General features: G+C 46.4%; 1 protein-coding gene across 2 annotated transcripts in view; it reads right to left on the reverse strand.

Moving 5' to 3' along the window:
• Positions 1–10,175: 10,175 nt before the first annotated feature.
• Positions 10,176–16,269, reverse strand: part of PSMF1 (proteasome inhibitor subunit 1) — a 31,780-nt gene continuing 25,686 nt past the window's right edge. The window contains exons 5-7 of one of the 2 annotated variants that reach the window (XM_015597266.2): positions 14,277–14,330; positions 12,979–13,137; positions 10,176–11,221 (exon numbers count right to left, since the gene is read on the reverse strand). In XM_015597266.2, coding sequence (XP_015452752.1) covers positions 11,194–11,221; positions 12,979–13,137; positions 14,277–14,330 — 241 coding nt within the window. In that variant the 3' untranslated portion in view covers positions 10,176–11,193. Of the gene's footprint in view, positions 11,222–12,021; positions 12,443–12,978; positions 13,138–14,276; positions 14,331–16,269 lie in introns of those variants that run through there. The other variant, XM_006921677.3, reaches the window with a different exon arrangement.

Genomic DNA, 16,269 nt, shown 5'->3' on the forward strand with positions numbered 1-16,269 from the left:
TGGAGTGGTCCACGGGACCTTGTGGTCACTGGAACATTCCTAACCTCCAGAAAGTGCCTCTCCCACCCAACATGCTACTTGGGTCCCCAAATCTTGCTCTTCTTGGTGTATTAGAACAGATATCAACTTGGGAATTAGGAAAATCTGTATTTGAATCCAGGCTCTGTCATTTACTGGCTGTGTGGCCTTGGGCAAGTTACTTCACCTCTGAGTATCTTTATCTCTGAAGTGAGAAGAATAGAAGCTCAGGCTCAGGTGGGTGTAAGAGATAAAACAGAGACCTGCATGGTATGATGGCTAGTCAGTGATCACTCTTCTTCCCGCCTCAGTGGGAGATCACTGCATTAAGCCTAAAACCTCAGGGCCACCCTTCTGCTTTCCTTCTCTCACACCTCTCATCCTACCGTCAGCAGATATTGTTGGTTCTGCCTTTGGAACCTGCCCACTGCCCACTCCTTGGCCACAACTGCTTCACCCAGGTTGCTCTTTGGTGTCCTAATTTCTATCCTCCCCACCCTCTGTCCCCAGTTCATCCTCCACTCTGCAGCCAGATGGATCCTGTTAAAAGGTTAATTAGGTCAGGTCACTCTTCTGTTCAAAACCTTCCCATAGTTCCCACTCCAGGCAAAAGCCAAAATTCTCACCTCAGCCAGAGGTGGATTTACTGTCCAGGCCCCTCATTTACTTGCACAGACCCCCAAGGCCCAGAGTCAAATTTCTGTTTTAAATTTTTACTTTTGTAAGGACGGTCCCCTAAATTGCATATGCATCAGGTCCCCACAAACCTAGGTCCATCCCTCACAGTGGCCTATAAAACCGTGTGCAATCTGGCCCCTCAGCCTCTCTGACCTTACTTCCCACCTGTGCCTCACTCCACGCCAGACACACTCACCTCCTTGCTTTATTCTTTCAGGGCCTTGGTGCTACTTTATGTGGAAGAGGTAGAGGGGTCTCCCTAATGGCAGAGGACTCCTCACCCCCAGCCTTGTTGGGAGATGGCCAGTTTCTAGCTAGCTTTGGGAGACATTTGCAGGGTGTTTAGGAGCCTGTGAGATATGCCAGTCTGATTCTTTCTCACTTAAGGACCTTGAGTGCCCTTGCCTGCACCTTTGGAACCCCAGTATCCATCATCACATCGACTCACCTCAGGCATCCTCTGAGTCTCCCAGCTGAAAATGCCTGCTGCCTAAGATTCCACCATTATTGCTCCCTTCCTTGGGAATAAGCATTAACTTCTCTGGGATACTCTTTAAAATGTCCTCCTTGCATGTACACACCTACACATACACACACATGCACACATGCAGGAACACACACCTGTGCATGCATAGGCACACATGCATATACCTTGTGTGTGCACATGCGCGCGCGCGCACGCACACACACACACACACACACACACACACACACACACACACACACACAGCTCTCTTGTCTGACCTAGCTCAGAAGCCAAGGACACATTCTTTTGAAGCAGCTCCAAGCCAAGATAACCTCTGGGTTATTGATCATGTTTTCTCTTTCTTCAGAAGCCACAGGCCTTGCAGTTCCCAGGATGCTAACCTCACAGCCACTAGCCAAGTTTCCATTCTCCAGGCTAGGCTGGTATCTTATTTTCCTTCTTGTTCCGCGACTTGCGTAGAGAGAGAGAGATGTCCAGGGAGCATTTCCACCTGGCGTTTTGGGAGGGGCCTGTGGTCCCAGGCTGGGAACCAGGTAAGCCAAGTGATTTGCCCAAAGGCCCCCCTTTGGGCACATCACTCCACCTCCCTGGTCCTCCAGAGTAAAATTGGAAACCTTCCCACTCTGCCTTCTCCAGGGACTGAGGGTAGCAGGAAAACCAAGCAGAAGGCTTTCCAAAGTTGAGGGCGTGGTACCCTATGTCTGGAGAGCTTTGGAAGGTAGGAAGGGAAGGAGGAAGGGGGACATTAGGAAAAAGCCACAAGAGATGACGTTCTGTCTACAGGTTCTGTCTGGGAGTAAAACGGGGTGTTGGTGGTACTTTCAAAGTATAAGATATGCCCTCCAGCTGGGCCGTTGGTTTTCCTGTGAGAGAGTAGGTTCCTTTAATGTCTCCGAGAAGGTACATTTCAACTAAGGAGCTATGAGGTCTTGCCTGGTTTGGAGGGGCAGGGACCTCCTTGTCAGTAGAGGTTTGTAGCATATACTGGTCAGGTGTTCAGTATCTGCAGGGCTGGAGTGTAATAGAATTGGGTAGGATTTAGTCAAGAGGCTCCCCAAGCTTTCGGCCTACCTCCTTTGAGGAGAGCCAATGCTCCAATGGCCAGAGTCTGGCTGAAAACAGTAACACCTCAGCCCTGTTGTCTTCTTGTCTTTGGCCCAAATAACCTCTTCCCCACATCATTCCTCTTCCTGGGTCAGGTTGTCCATGAGCAAATAGGCAGGCCCAGGATACGTGAATGGTGCAGAGGGTGGCAGGATTACCGTCTTCCTTCTCTCAGGAGCCCAAGCATTTCTGAGCTTTCTCTACTCAAATCTCAGAGGGACTAGGGATAGGGCCCATTATGGAGGAGGTCCCCTGAGGATTATCCATCAGGTAAGAGTACAAGGGCACTGGCTCCAGAGTCTGATTGCCTGGTTGGTTGGTGGATGCCTAATGTCTCTGAGCCTTTGTTTCCTCATCTGTAAAATGGGAGGGCTAATAACAGCATCTTCCCCCCTGAGGCATGGTGAGCAATAAATGAAATTATAGCTGTAAAGCACTTATCATAATCGCTCAACAATGTTACCTATTCATGATCATTCATTCATCCATTCATACCTAATCTGCATTTTCCTCTGGGCGAAGCACTGCAGGACACATGGGGAAACAGGAACTGCCTGGCAGGCTGTGTGTGTTGGCGGGGGCGGGGGGGCGGGGCGGGGGTTGTTGGTGGTGGGGATGGGTACAGAGGAGGTATCTGATTGAGTTGGGGTCAGAAAATGCTTTTCTGGAAGGGATGATGTCTAATAGAAATCTTAAATAGTGAAGTAGTATCCAGTGCGGGGAGAGTGAGAAGTAGGAAATATATTCCAGGCAGAGGAACAGCATGAGCAGAGGCTCAGAGACATAAAACAGCCTGGTGTATACTGGAGAGGGGCAGGGTGGGGAACAGGTCTGCAGGTTGTATTGGAGTGTTGAGTTCTCAACTCAGGGTTGTTAGGAGGACTCAAGTTGATGCTGGCATAGCATGTACCATGAGGCCTGGTATGTGCTGAGGCTCACTGTCAGCCTTTATGGTTGCTCGCAAATGTGTGTGGCAGGAAGAATGTTATGATGGCAAATGTATTGTAGGGGTGACACTGGCACTGGGGAGGCCAGTCCATGGCACTGTAGTCTCCAGCTGCAGCCAGAGGCCATGACCTCAAACTCCAGGACTCTGTGTTGGCAACCTGCCCCTTCTCAGCCTTTGAGCTTCCAGGGTCGAGGTGGCAGCTACTGCTCTCCTGAGCCCGGGGGAAGGTTAGTGAGTGGAAGAATCTTCTGGCAGGAAAGCTGGCCCCAGAGGAGCAGGGATGGCAGAGGAAGGTGGCGGCTGCCATGCCCACCTCCTTTTGGGTGGCGGGGCATCTGAGCCAATACTGATGCAGGGTCAAGGACATTCAGAAAACACCATCTCTCTCCCAGTTCTTCTCTTCTTCCAATCTCTCCCTATCCTTCTTGATTCCTCTGTGAGCACATCTTCTTTCACTGAAGCTACTACTGGGGGTTAGGCACCCACAGGTGAGTTGTTACTATTGCTGACTCACCTGCTGGTCATCTGACTCTCCTCCTGAGTCTCTACCCTCCCCCCACCAAAAGTGAAAGCAGGGGCCTGAATGCAAATGCCTGTAGGGCTTGGCAGGTGACATTCATGAATGAAGCAAGTGGCTATGGACAGCAGTGGCAAGATTAAAGGGGCATCTGATTCAGCTCTGGCTAGCTGTTGCCCTATGATGGATGGGCTCAGGGTTGCCAGAGCTCCTGATATTTTAAGAGCAGCTGGACATCTGGACCTTTGTGTGGGTAAAAAGATGGAGAGGGATTATCCCACTGCCTGAAAATTGTGACAGGCCAAAACTGAGGTGAAGGAAGTGTCCAATGAGATGCTACCTACTGAAGCCTGACATTCACCCCCTCCCCCTGCCCAGGGCTTACTAAATCACTCATAAAGATGGGGGTGCCCTCAAGAAGTGGACTATTCTCTGAATCCCAGCTGGAAACTTGCTGAACGGCAAGGACTCAGACCCCTTGAGTGCTGCTCATCCAAGATCCTTCATCCATTCTTTCAACAAAGATTTGGAGCACCAATTCTGTGCTGCTTTTGGAGGTATAGCAACAAACAGATGAAAAACAAGAACATTCTTAAGAGGACTTGAAATATGTCTTCTGGAGCTCAGAGATGATCGCGAACATGAAGATGAGGTCTGTTTCTCACCTAGAGACTTTCTGAAGTGGGAGGCCCATGGGAACAGACCGTGCTAGCTTGAAGAGACTGGAAATCAAGAAGGAAGAAAGGAAGTCCTGCATGCCCTTCCAGTGTCCTGAGGCCCTTGAAGGTAGGTGAAGGACCCCAGTGTTCTGGGGTTCCAAGTATTGATGTAGGGAGGTGAGACAAGGCTGGAGCTATGGGGTACCACAGGTGGCTATGCAGCCCAGCACACTAACTCAAGAAGCAGATGGGCTGTGAGCCTCTGACGGACTGGAACAGAGACCCTAACTTCTCTCTGAAAGTCTAGGATGAAGTTCTAACCATCACTCTTAATTATGCATGTTGTCTACTAAAGATCCCACCATCAAAAACAACAAACAAACAAACAAACAAAAACAAACCAACCAACCCCAAGACACAACATACCCAGTATTAATTAGATTAAGAACACCTTCCCCCTCCATCCCCATCATGGCCAGTGAAGAGATTTCTCCGTTCTTTTTCCCCACCCCACCATAGTGGAGGAGCAAGGGTTCGAGAGGTCAGAGAAAACCTCTTGGAACTGGATGTAAGTTGGAAAGTTTTAAATGGGGCTGAATTTGAAAATCAAAGTGATCAGTTAATTGGTGGTTGGGCCCTCCCTAACTGCTGAGATGAGAAAAAGGGATTTGACAGAGGTCAGTTGGATAAAAAGAAAACACTTCATGCTTATACATTTTAATGAACCAGTTATGCATTGAACATTAGATCACTAAATTTTTAAATGAAATATAGTGTTCTCTCTGTGCCAGGCACTTTTAAATCTTTACATCTACTAGCTTATTTAAACCTCATAACTACCTTGGAGAGTGGATGTTATCATCACTTCCATTTTACAGATGAGGAAGCTGAGGAACAGGCAGATTCAGTGAGTTGCCCAGGGTCACAAGGTGAGAGCTAGTAAAAAGCAAAGTCAAGGCCCAAACTTAACAATATGCCATCATGTATCTTATCAAATTTAATAACGTGCAGAGCAGACAGAGCATGTTTGTGGACAAATCTGGGTTGCAGGCTACCAATTTGAGGCTCATGGTTTAAATATGAGTTGGGAAGCTCTGTAGGGGAGGGGAGGAGGGCAGGTGGGGGAGTACTGAACTTGGCCTGGCCCATGGCTTATTAAGAATCATGGAACCTCACAGATGGGCAGGATCTTGGCAACAGTCAGGTTCACCTTTATTCCTATTTTACAGATGGGGAAAGCTGAAGTGGGGGCAGGACTTGCCCAAGGTCATCGTGGCTCGGGGCCCCTTCCCATCCCCCTCTCATTCATAGGCTTCTCACTTGAATTTATGCCCTTGGAACCAAGAAGTCTACAGGATGAAACTGCACCCGTGATTCCAATCTGAAGGAGAGGGGGAAGACAGAGATCTGTCCTGGAGGCAGAACACCTAGGTCCAGGTCCCCTTCCCTTAGGGATGCCTGTCTGTCCCTAGGAGTGGATCATCCTGGATTAGGGAGCAGTAGATTCTACCCTAACCTGGCCCAAAGTCTGCCTCTGGCAGTTATAGGGAAGGTGGGCGCTGACCAGGGTGCTGAACCCGTATGGTGTCTCCCTCTTAAGCTTGGCCAGCTGAGAGGAGAGAGGTTCTTAGTAGGAAGGCCCTGGAGCTAAAAATTCTGTAGTCTGCATGGCCTTGAGGTCATTCAACTGCTCTGGACCTGACTTTTCATCTGTCCAATGAGGAGAGTAGCTCCTAAATTCAGAAGGCAGAGGTAAGCAACATTTGGTGACGGAACCAGGTGACAGAACCCTGCACAGAGCCCAAGCCCATCTTTGGGGCCCAGTAAAGCCTCTCAGGATCTCACCCCCACAGAGTGGCTTTATAGGCCTATTTCTTCCTCTGGAATGGGGCCAGTACTGGGAGGTTTCCGATGCTCCTAACCTGGGCACTGTGGCTGTAGGTGGAAGTGCTCAGATACATGAGACACACTTCACAAGGGGAATAAGTTAGTATTAGGTCATCCTGGGGGTTACCCAAGTCCTGATTTGGTTTTCCAGCGTCAAGAATAGGTTTTGCATAGGGATCCATGCTTCTCACCTGGACAGGGTGTGGTCTGGATATAGCGAATCTACAAAAAGAACCCTGGCTTTACAAGCAGGCTGACCAGGTTTCTATCACAGTTCTGCCACCCCTAGAGTGGCAAGTCCAGCACCTCGACCAATGTTGCTAACCTCAGGGGTGGCTATGAGACTAGGAAAAGCCTAGCACACTGTGGCACCAGATTAATGCTTGTTTCCTGCACTGGAGGGCAACCTAAGGTTCCTTTCCTCTTGTGCGTGAGCCCACAGGCTTATCTACCCATATAGCCTTAGTAATAATAGTTGGTAGCCACTGAGCTCCAACCATCTGTTTATAAAACATTATTTGGCTAGACCCTGCAACAATCCTGAAGGTAGAGGTGATGCTCATGTTGCAGATAAGGCCATGCACCAGCAAAGGTAAGGCTGGGAGTCACACCCATACCTGCTTGATTCTGAGACCCCTGCTTGGCTTTGAGCAAATTACTGGACCTTTCCAAACTCTCTCTTTCTGGTCTAGAATACAAAGATAGTATCTTATCACAGTTGTTATGACTTGAAGATATAATGTATGCAATTTTACAAGGGGATATACGTATTTAAAGACATGAAACACATTTGAGTGACCCACAGGGGCAAAGAAATGTAGTGGATGCAAGGGATAAAAGTGAAAAGACTTAAAATGAGGGGGTTCTTGCATGTACTAGTCATAGTGTGCCATGAACCAAGATGATTTACTTCATTCTTTGCACCTGATGTCCAGGTAAAGGAGAAAGATATAGTTTGTATAGTAGAGTGCCTCAAACTTTAATTACCTTGAGAACTTGTTGAAACGCAGATTCTCATCTGATAAGTCTGGGGTGAGGCCTCAGGTTCTGCATTTTTAACAAGTTCCCAGGTGCTGTTGTTGGAGTAGCAAGGGATGTAGGAAGTCTTCTCTTCCCTTCTCAGGAGTTCTCAAATGTGCTCGATAATATGAATCACCCAAAGAACTTGTAAAAAATGGATTTAAATGCCCTTTCCTTAAAGATCTGGATCATAGTCTGGGTTGGGCCCAGGATGAACAGTATACTTTGAGCAAGCATCTCAGGAGACTGGCTCAGACAAGCTGGGGAACCATGGCTGTGGTACTCATCTGTACCATGCGGTGCAGATGCAGGAGACCAGCTCACTGGACCTTTGTCCCAATGTGCCTTCCTGAATGGAGAGGTGGGAAAAAAGAGCAAGGACATTTTCCCAGGCTCTCTTGCAGCCATGTAGTTTAAGAGTTAATGTGGGTTCCAACTATCAGATGTATTCAATCAAGCCGTGAACCTGGAACTGAATTGAGTAGGGGTCAGGTGGCAGTGTGAAGGGTGTTCACTTTCTGGTGCAGCTCTAGGCAGTTGCTGTGTGGCTTTGGAGTTTCCTGATCCCCAGGTCACGGCAACAATATGATCTTCCTGATCTCAATATCCAAAATTTTTTGTTCAAAAAAGCTGAAATCATTTCTGTTTACTGCAGCTGAACTTCAGGACTAACACTTCAGCAGGCCCCTCCCACCCTGCTGAAGTGTGCATGTGGGGACCATCACACTGGCAACCACAACACTCACCTTAATGAGGCTTGTATGGAGCATAGCCTTTCATGTGGTCATCCAACCTCCTCTGCCAGACTGCACCATCAGCCTCAGAGACTGAGCCTTCCACTTTGTACTTCTCACCCCACCATGTCACTGGTGGGGTATTCAAACCTCATGTCATTGCTGCCTTTTGCATTCCAAGATCTGTTTTTAGACACCTAGGTCTTGCCAGCCATTACTGCCTACCATTCTTCACTGCCTGCTACTCCTGCCTTCTGACCCATCCTCCAGGTCAGATTCAGGGCCAAGCACAGCTAGAATGACTTGGGGTGCCTTATGATATCCCAAGGACAAACAAGGGCAGAGACAGGGCTGCCTGCCTTTGAATCTCTCCTATGGTGCAAAAAGTCGATAGTGGTCCACAGCATTCAAGTGTAATCATTTCTGTTTACTGCAGCTGAACTTCAGGACTAACACTTCAGCAGGCCCCTCCCACCCTGCTGAAGTGTGCATGTGGGGAATCTTTCCTCTCCTGGGTGTTGGGACTTGTCTTATTGGAATTGCACCAAAGTAGACAAGATTAGAAGATTAGACAGAGGATGTTAACCATTCCACTGACTCTAATTTTCCTCTAAGAGAGGCATGTGTCAGTAACAGAATGTCATTAACAATGGAAAGCTGGGTTCTAAAGAGTGAGCTTATGTGGGGTTTGCTACCCATTTTCTAACTATATGTCAAGAGGTACTAACCATCCAGCACAAGAATGTAAAGTCTTCAATTTGAGCATAATACATTCTTAGAGTTGGGGTCTCAAGAGATTCACGACTTCAGAATGGAGGCTGACAGAAGCTTATGAATGAGGAGATAAATGCAATGAGAAACACAGCCAGATAAAAAACTGGAAGACAAAGCAAGGAAGAGAAGGTGGGGATGGTGGGGGAGGGCTGCCGGAGATGGTACAAGTGGTCTATGGCACTTCACCAAAAGACAAGGATTTGGAACCAGACTTTTATTTTACTCATAAGCCACCATGTGAACAAAATTTCAAACCAAGCAAAAAGTAATGCCATGAACCTCACCAGACCTGGAAAGGTCATGGTAACTTCCCTACAGACAGGACCCATCCAATATCACATCCAATCCACAACCTTCCCCAAAAGTCAAACCCAACTCCTCTGTAGCTCACCAGCCATGGCCATCCCAGCATGACTATTAGCAAAGGGATGGCCTGCTCCCCCCAGGGGTGATTGGCTCTGGTCTCTGCCTTGTTTGGCTTAGGTCAAAATTCTTTAAAAAAAAAAAAAAAGAAAAGAAAAGAAAGAAAGAAAAGAAGAAAAGAAAAGAAAAGAAAAAAGAAAAGAAAAGAAAGAAAGAAAGAAAGAAAGAAAGAAATGGAGGACTAAACCACAATGAGAAACTATTTCACATCAACCAGAAAGGCTATACACAAGAAGAGTAACAAGTACTGGCAAGGATGTGGAGAAAGTGGAACCCTCATACCCTGTTGGTGGGAATGTAAACTGGTACAATCACTTTGGAAAAACAGTCTAGCAGTTCCTCAAAAAAGTTAAACACTGAGTTACCTCATGATCCAGTAATTTTACTCCTAGGTATATATCCAACACAATTAAAAACATATGTCCACAAAAAAAATGTAAACAAATGTTCATAGCAACATTATTCATAATAGCCAAAAAGTAGAAACCACCCAATTGTCTAGTAACTGATAAATAGATAAAGAAAATGTGGTATATCGATACAATGGAATATGACTCAGCCATAAAAAGGAATGATGTACTGATATATGCTGCAACATGGATGATCCCTGAAAACATTAAGTGAAACAAACCAGATGCAAAAGGCCACATGTGTGATTCCACTTAGAACTGTCCAAAATAAGCATATCTTTAGAGACAGAGAATAAACTAGTGGCTTCCTGGGGCTGAGAGGCAGGGAATGGAGAGTGACTGTAAATGAGTATGAGGTTTCTTTTTGGGGGGTGAAAATGTTTAGGAATTAGACATGGCGATGGATGCACAACACTGTGAATATACTGAAAACCACTTAATTGCACACTTTTAAAAGTGTGAACTTTATGGATATGTGAATTATATCTCAATAAAGTTGTTTAAAAAAAGATAAATAGGTTATTAAGTGCTGATATTTATTGTTAAGGCTTCAACCTTTCAGGTTCCACAAAACATACACCTGAACCATTCTCATTTGTTGCTTGGTGATTACTCATGGCTGGAAGGAGGAAAGTGGCCCCAACTGCAAGCACTGACAGCTTGACTCCTAAGTTCCTAAAGGCCCCCACATGACAACTAAGACACTGTGTTCTTCAATGTCCTTGATGCAAGGAGACCCACACACAAATGGCTGATTCCACAGAGGAATCACTAAAGCTTCTGTTTCCAGAAAACAGAATTATGTATATGACTATCCATTCGACCTTTGCTACTAGAAAATCTAAGTGGCAAACTTATTGTTTCAATCTTTTCTGTGAATCGGGATGCTAAAACTTGTCTACCTTCCCTGATTATCTGATGGTCTCAGGTCTGACCTTCCTTTAAATACTTCCTTTTATAATAAAGGATGCTTTTATGAGTAAATTGTCCCAAGTCCTTTTGGTAGCAGATACAATAAGATTTCAAAACAAAAACATTTGCTGGCCCTTCAGGAAGAAAACTATGATTGATGATTTCATTTGTAGCTCTGCCTGACCTCTGGGCCTTTCTCCAGAGTAGATACGTTCTAAAGGATTCAAGGTGGTCTTTTACTATATCAGTGCTTGAGATGGTTTCTGCTAGAAATGCCCAGGGAGCCCACTCAGGCTAGCCTCCCAAAGCCCAGCCTCCATCTTAGGTTATCCTAGGCCTATGTGCCAATTTAGTTTACCCTTAACCCCCTCTTGGGCAAGGCAGACAGGCAAGGCAGTCCCTGCACATTAGCAGACACCTCAGAAAGGCTCTAGTAGCCCCCTGTCCACAAATAAATAAAATGTCATTAATTTAAAGAGAAAGAACCCAAGAAGCTGAGAAATAAAAGGACCCACCCATAGCTGAAATGCTAGTTGTGAAGCCAAAGTGACTAGTGCTTTGATCTCTTGCCTCTGAGCCTGGCGCTCTATGGTGCTCTTTCCACTCCAGCACAGGGGTTCATCACTGACCACGTCTGTCAGGCCTCGGGCTGAAAAGGATCCGGAGAACACCAAAGGTCAGGTGCGCCAGACAGAGGGCACAGGCTTCCAGAGGTGGGGCTCCTTGGGGGTGAAATGCCTTCCTGGGTTGCATCTCGCTTAACTTTTCCATCCACCCCAGTCACTGGCTTCCAGAGCCTGGCTTCCCTGTTCCTCCCAAAGTTCAACACCATGCTCAGGTGCAGCCCATGCTCCTGTGGTCATCTGGTTCCTGTGTTCATCTGGGTCCCAAGGGACACTCTGTAAGCAAGTACCACACAAAGCCTTGAACCTACAATCATTTCCTGCTGCTCAGCATATACAGAGGCACCATATACAGAGGCAAACATCAGAATGTTTTAGAGTTGGAAGAGCACCTTAGATTTCATAGGCCCTGGGAGGAGAAGGGACTTAGGGTCATTTAGTAAGTTAGTGGTAAAAATGAGATTAGCCTTCAGGTCTGTTCTGCTTATTCCTCTGTTTATAGGCTGCCATTGCCCAGACAGACCTAGAGGACTGGCTCAGATAGGCAGACTTGGAGGATTTTGCCCTTAGAATGATGCAGTCTTTCTGCAGTGTGCCTGCCCACATGGAAGTCATCCTTGTGGCCTACGGGGTTTCCAGTCACTCATTTTTATCCAAGCAGCCAGACTGGGACCCATCTTAGTGATGTCAAGAACAATAGCAATTAATGAAGGTAAGGTGCCTGAGATGCAAGAATGAGCCCTTGGTAGGAAAAGAGTCATTTAGCTCCACAAAGATTCAAACTCTAAAGTCTCATAACTGGAAGGAACTGTGCAGCAAAGAAAAGTGGGAGACGGCAACATGATTTTTGTATTGACATTTGGTTCTTAATAATAACATCGAAAATGCGTTCTGTTCTTATAGCGCTGCATTGGGTTGAGGATATATGTTGCCGGAGTCTCCCCTGGGAGGTGGGGAGAAGCTGGTGGTGAGAGACACACACTGATTTCTCTTTGGGACCTATATGCAGCCAGGTGGAGAGCTGCAGAAGGTGCCTTGGCTCTGACAGGGGGTAGGGAGGCAATCCCAGCCATCCTGCAAAAACATGGGCAGAGTCCCTTGCCCCCAGCCCGCAAGAACACGGTTGCTGATGGGGCCAGTGGTGGCAGCTCCAGGAGAGTGGAGGGAAGGCTGGGATGTTACATTCTTGAGGCCTTCACAGGTACATGTCATCGTAGCCCGGCGGGGGAAGATGGTCTGGGTTAGGTCTGGAATGGAAAGAGGGGCTGGTGAGTTGGCGTGATGGAGGGCCGGGGGCACACAGGCAGACAGGACTGTGAGCTGAGGGAGCCTGCACTCCAGAATGATGTGATGGTTCATGGAGTTTAAGAGCATGTGCCCTAGAGTAAGAGAGACTGAGACTGAAACCTGATTCTTCCACCATGGGTAAGTTACTTCACCTCTCAAAGTCTTGATCTCTGCATCTGTAAAATGTGGATACAAATATCTCCCCACAAGTGTTGATATAGGGACCCAGTGAGTTCCTAACACATGCTAAACTTCCACTAAGTGTGTAGCTCCTCTTCCTCTGGGTAATTCTTGCAGTGAGCTGGCGGGGAAGGGAGCCACTAAGAAATGGGGAGCACCTGGAAGCTCCAAGGGGTCATCAGGCAGGGCCTGGAGGAGGCTTCACTTTCCTGGCAGTGGAAAATAGGGCTAGTGGCAACTCTGTACCTTCATTACTGTAACACTAAACTGAGTTGCCATTAAGTCCTACTTCTAGAATACCTGAGTGAATACCTACCCAGATGGGCTGGTCCCAGTGGGTCCAAAAGGGTCAAAGCGTGCTCCTGGGGGCACAGCGCCTGGAGGAAGCCGGTTTGGGAGGCCTGAGGATGGGTCAATAAGTGCTCTTGGGAAGCCAGATCTCAAGGGATCCACAATCATGCCACCTCTCCGACACCTGTGTCAAGAAGAAAAGATGGGTCAGCAAGTGTGGCAGGGGGCTGTTGGAGAAGTGGCAAAAGGGGTGAGAAAAGACTGAGAATGCCTGGGATATTCACTCTGGGAGGTTCCAAAAGACATGGCAGGGATGGCTATGAGTGCCAGCAGGAAGTGGGCAAGAACACAAAGAACACACCTCCCCTGGCACACACAGCCTGAACTTTCAGCTCTCTAGGCTCCCTAAGCCTGCAAAACTGAGATTCCTGTCATGTCTTACTCCCAAGGGGGACAATTTGATCAAGAACAGGTGCCAGAACTTGCCAAGGTCAATGCAGAACCATTACAAGACCTGTAGGGCACTACTTTAGGTCTAAGGCTTAATAATAGCATTGAGACAATTAGTGCTAGCTTTTTTGTTCTGTTTCCTTAAAGAGCTTGAGGATTAGTAATCTATGGACTGCCTGTGGGTCCCCAGTTTGGCTCCTGATAGCATCTGTCCCTCATGGAATTCCATGGACCTGACCTCATGTGCTCAAACTTGGACACATGTGCTGATGTTCCCCTAAACTTCGTTCAAGCTTAACTGCAGATTTATGTGATTTCTCCAGTCTAAAAATGAGATGCTTAAGTTGGATCATTTTGCAGCAGAGGTTAAAATCTAGTCTGAATCATTCAGAGAAGACAATGCACAGCTGAAGCTGTAAAGACCTTGCTGAGTGCATGGCAAGAACCACACAGAGCCTAATGGGATCACAGACTTCCCTTATCAAACGAGGTGACCTCTGAATAGCCATGAGCTGCCCTAAGGTCTGTAGCCCACTAAACACTGAAGCTCTTCAGTCTCTGCACCTAATAAACCCACATGGTATCCGGCTCTCCAAGGGAGGGCTGGTATCCTCCACGGGACGACAGGGCCAGAAATGACAGAGGAGCTGCTCCCCTGGCTTGCTCAGCCCCTCCCCAACATGCAGAGCTCTCCTGCACTGCCCCAGGCATGGCAGAGTAGAACAAGTGGCAATAATTTCTTGGCTGCTCAGCAACAACCTGCCTCCTTCACCCCAAGGAAGACTGATGAAAAGCTCTAAAATTAGAAGATAAGCTGGGGCTAAAAGCCACGAGAGCAAGCTGTGTGGCTGCCACCTCTCCAGCAGTACTTACCCAAAGGGGTCTAGGTCTTCTCCCCCAACAGCAAATGGGCCCAAGGGATCACACCTGAAACAAACAAGGGACAATTACCACAAGTCCCAGAGCAGCCAGGCACCTGGGCTCCCAGAGGGCTGAACCTGATGCCCATGGGGTCACAGATCCACTCTCAGGCTTTGGGGACAGAGAAAGCCCCTGAAAGAGACCAGAACAGAAGGGATGTTATTTCAAAGTGGTCTTTGGCACAGATTAACACTGATTAATATTACAATGGCAATATCGAAAAGAGGTGAACACAAAGCTAAAACACATGGAGGATCTCAATTCTGTAGAAAGAAAAAAATGTTAACAGTGGTAACCTCTACATAAATTTTATTTTAATTCACACCTTTCTCAAATTCCTAAACTTTGGCTAAAGAATCAACAGCTTTCAGATCAGAAAATTATTCTAAAACCAAAAACCAAAAGCTCAGATTTAAAAGCTTCCAAGGGTAGAATGAGATGAGTACTCACATACGGCCAGCACAGGGCTTCTCAACCTTTTTATCATAATGGTCCCTGCATGAAATTTTAATACCACAGGTACTGTTTATGCACTGTAGCCCACTGGAGGGCCACAAACTATTGTAATCTCTAAGATTTTTTTTCACTCCCCACCAAGAACCAATTTTTACCCTCATTGACAATGCATGAGCTAGGAGCATAAATGAGTGTGTGCTTTCTTGATATTCTATATTATATAACATATATCTCTTTCAAAACCCTTATATATCTTTATATTCTTTGATACACTAATTTTATGTCTAGATATCAATTTTAAAGAAAGAATACATAATTCAAATTAAAATATCACCATAAAAACTTTAATCAAGGGAATTGGATTGGCTTAAATGGAGACCAGTTATATGAATATACCATATCATCATGGTATATCCCTAAATGCAGCCATGGAAATGATGTTCTTCGAATGCTTTAACATGACATGGGAAAATGCTTACACTCTAATGTTAACTGTGAGAGAAAGAAGATTATCAATGGCCTAGAAAATCAAATGTGAAAACCCTTGTGTGGGGGTGTGTGTAGATAAATAAAACTAGAAAGAAGTGTATTGAAAACAGTGACAGTTATACCTGGGTAGGGAGTTTCTTCTTTTGATTTCCTGTTTGTTTGTTTTTTCTATAAAGGATATGGATATCCTTAGTATTTGAAAAAGTGGTACTTGGAATCTGCTTGGAGTCCCAGCAAACAATTCAAACCTGGTAGTTCTGGGGCAAGGCAGGTTCCTGACAGACCTCAGGAAAGCCCTGTAAATAGCAGCAAATCTAAGCTTACAGTTAAGAAGACATTAATTAAAGAACTAGAAAAAAAAAATCCAAAAGTAGGTGCTTCTCCAGTCAGTTCTACCTAATGGGCTGGAAAGGATACTGTGATTTAGGTGGATTAAGTTTCCAAGGGAAGGAATTTTTCCTGACCTAGGTTATTGTTCCCAAGGCATGGTTCATGGAGCTGGGATGGAGTATAAGTTTCTCCTGGCCTCACAACATCCTGCCTCACTGGACAGACCAAGTGGTACCAGAGGGCAGCAAACATTTTGCTTATCTCCACAAACTGGCCCCCTTCAGAGCAGCAAACAGAAGGGACTTCTAGTGGCTATAAAAATGGGCTGAGTCTAATGGCTCCTGAAACATGCAGCCATCTCTATTTTTCTCTCCTGGACCACAGTGTGAGGAGGAAAGAAGAAATGGAGGACAATGGGAACTAGAAAGGCAGCTGCAAGGCCCACCCCAACAATTTGTGTACTTGAAACTGTCATAACATACCCTTTAGGCTCACATTCAATGCAGTCTCACTGCCATACAGTCACACTTCTGTGAGCTCATTATGTACATGTGCGGAACACACTTTAAAATAGTCTTGGTCCTGATGTGCTGAATGAGGCTCTAGGGATTAAAAAAAACAGAAGGTAATTTTTGTAAATGGTTTCTGAAATTAAGCCCCTACTACTTCA

Source organism: Pteropus alecto, unplaced genomic scaffold (genome assembly GCF_000325575.1).
Source record: "Pteropus alecto unplaced genomic scaffold, ASM32557v1 scaffold45, whole genome shotgun sequence".
NCBI lineage: Eukaryota > Metazoa > Chordata > Mammalia > Chiroptera > Pteropodidae > Pteropus > Pteropus alecto.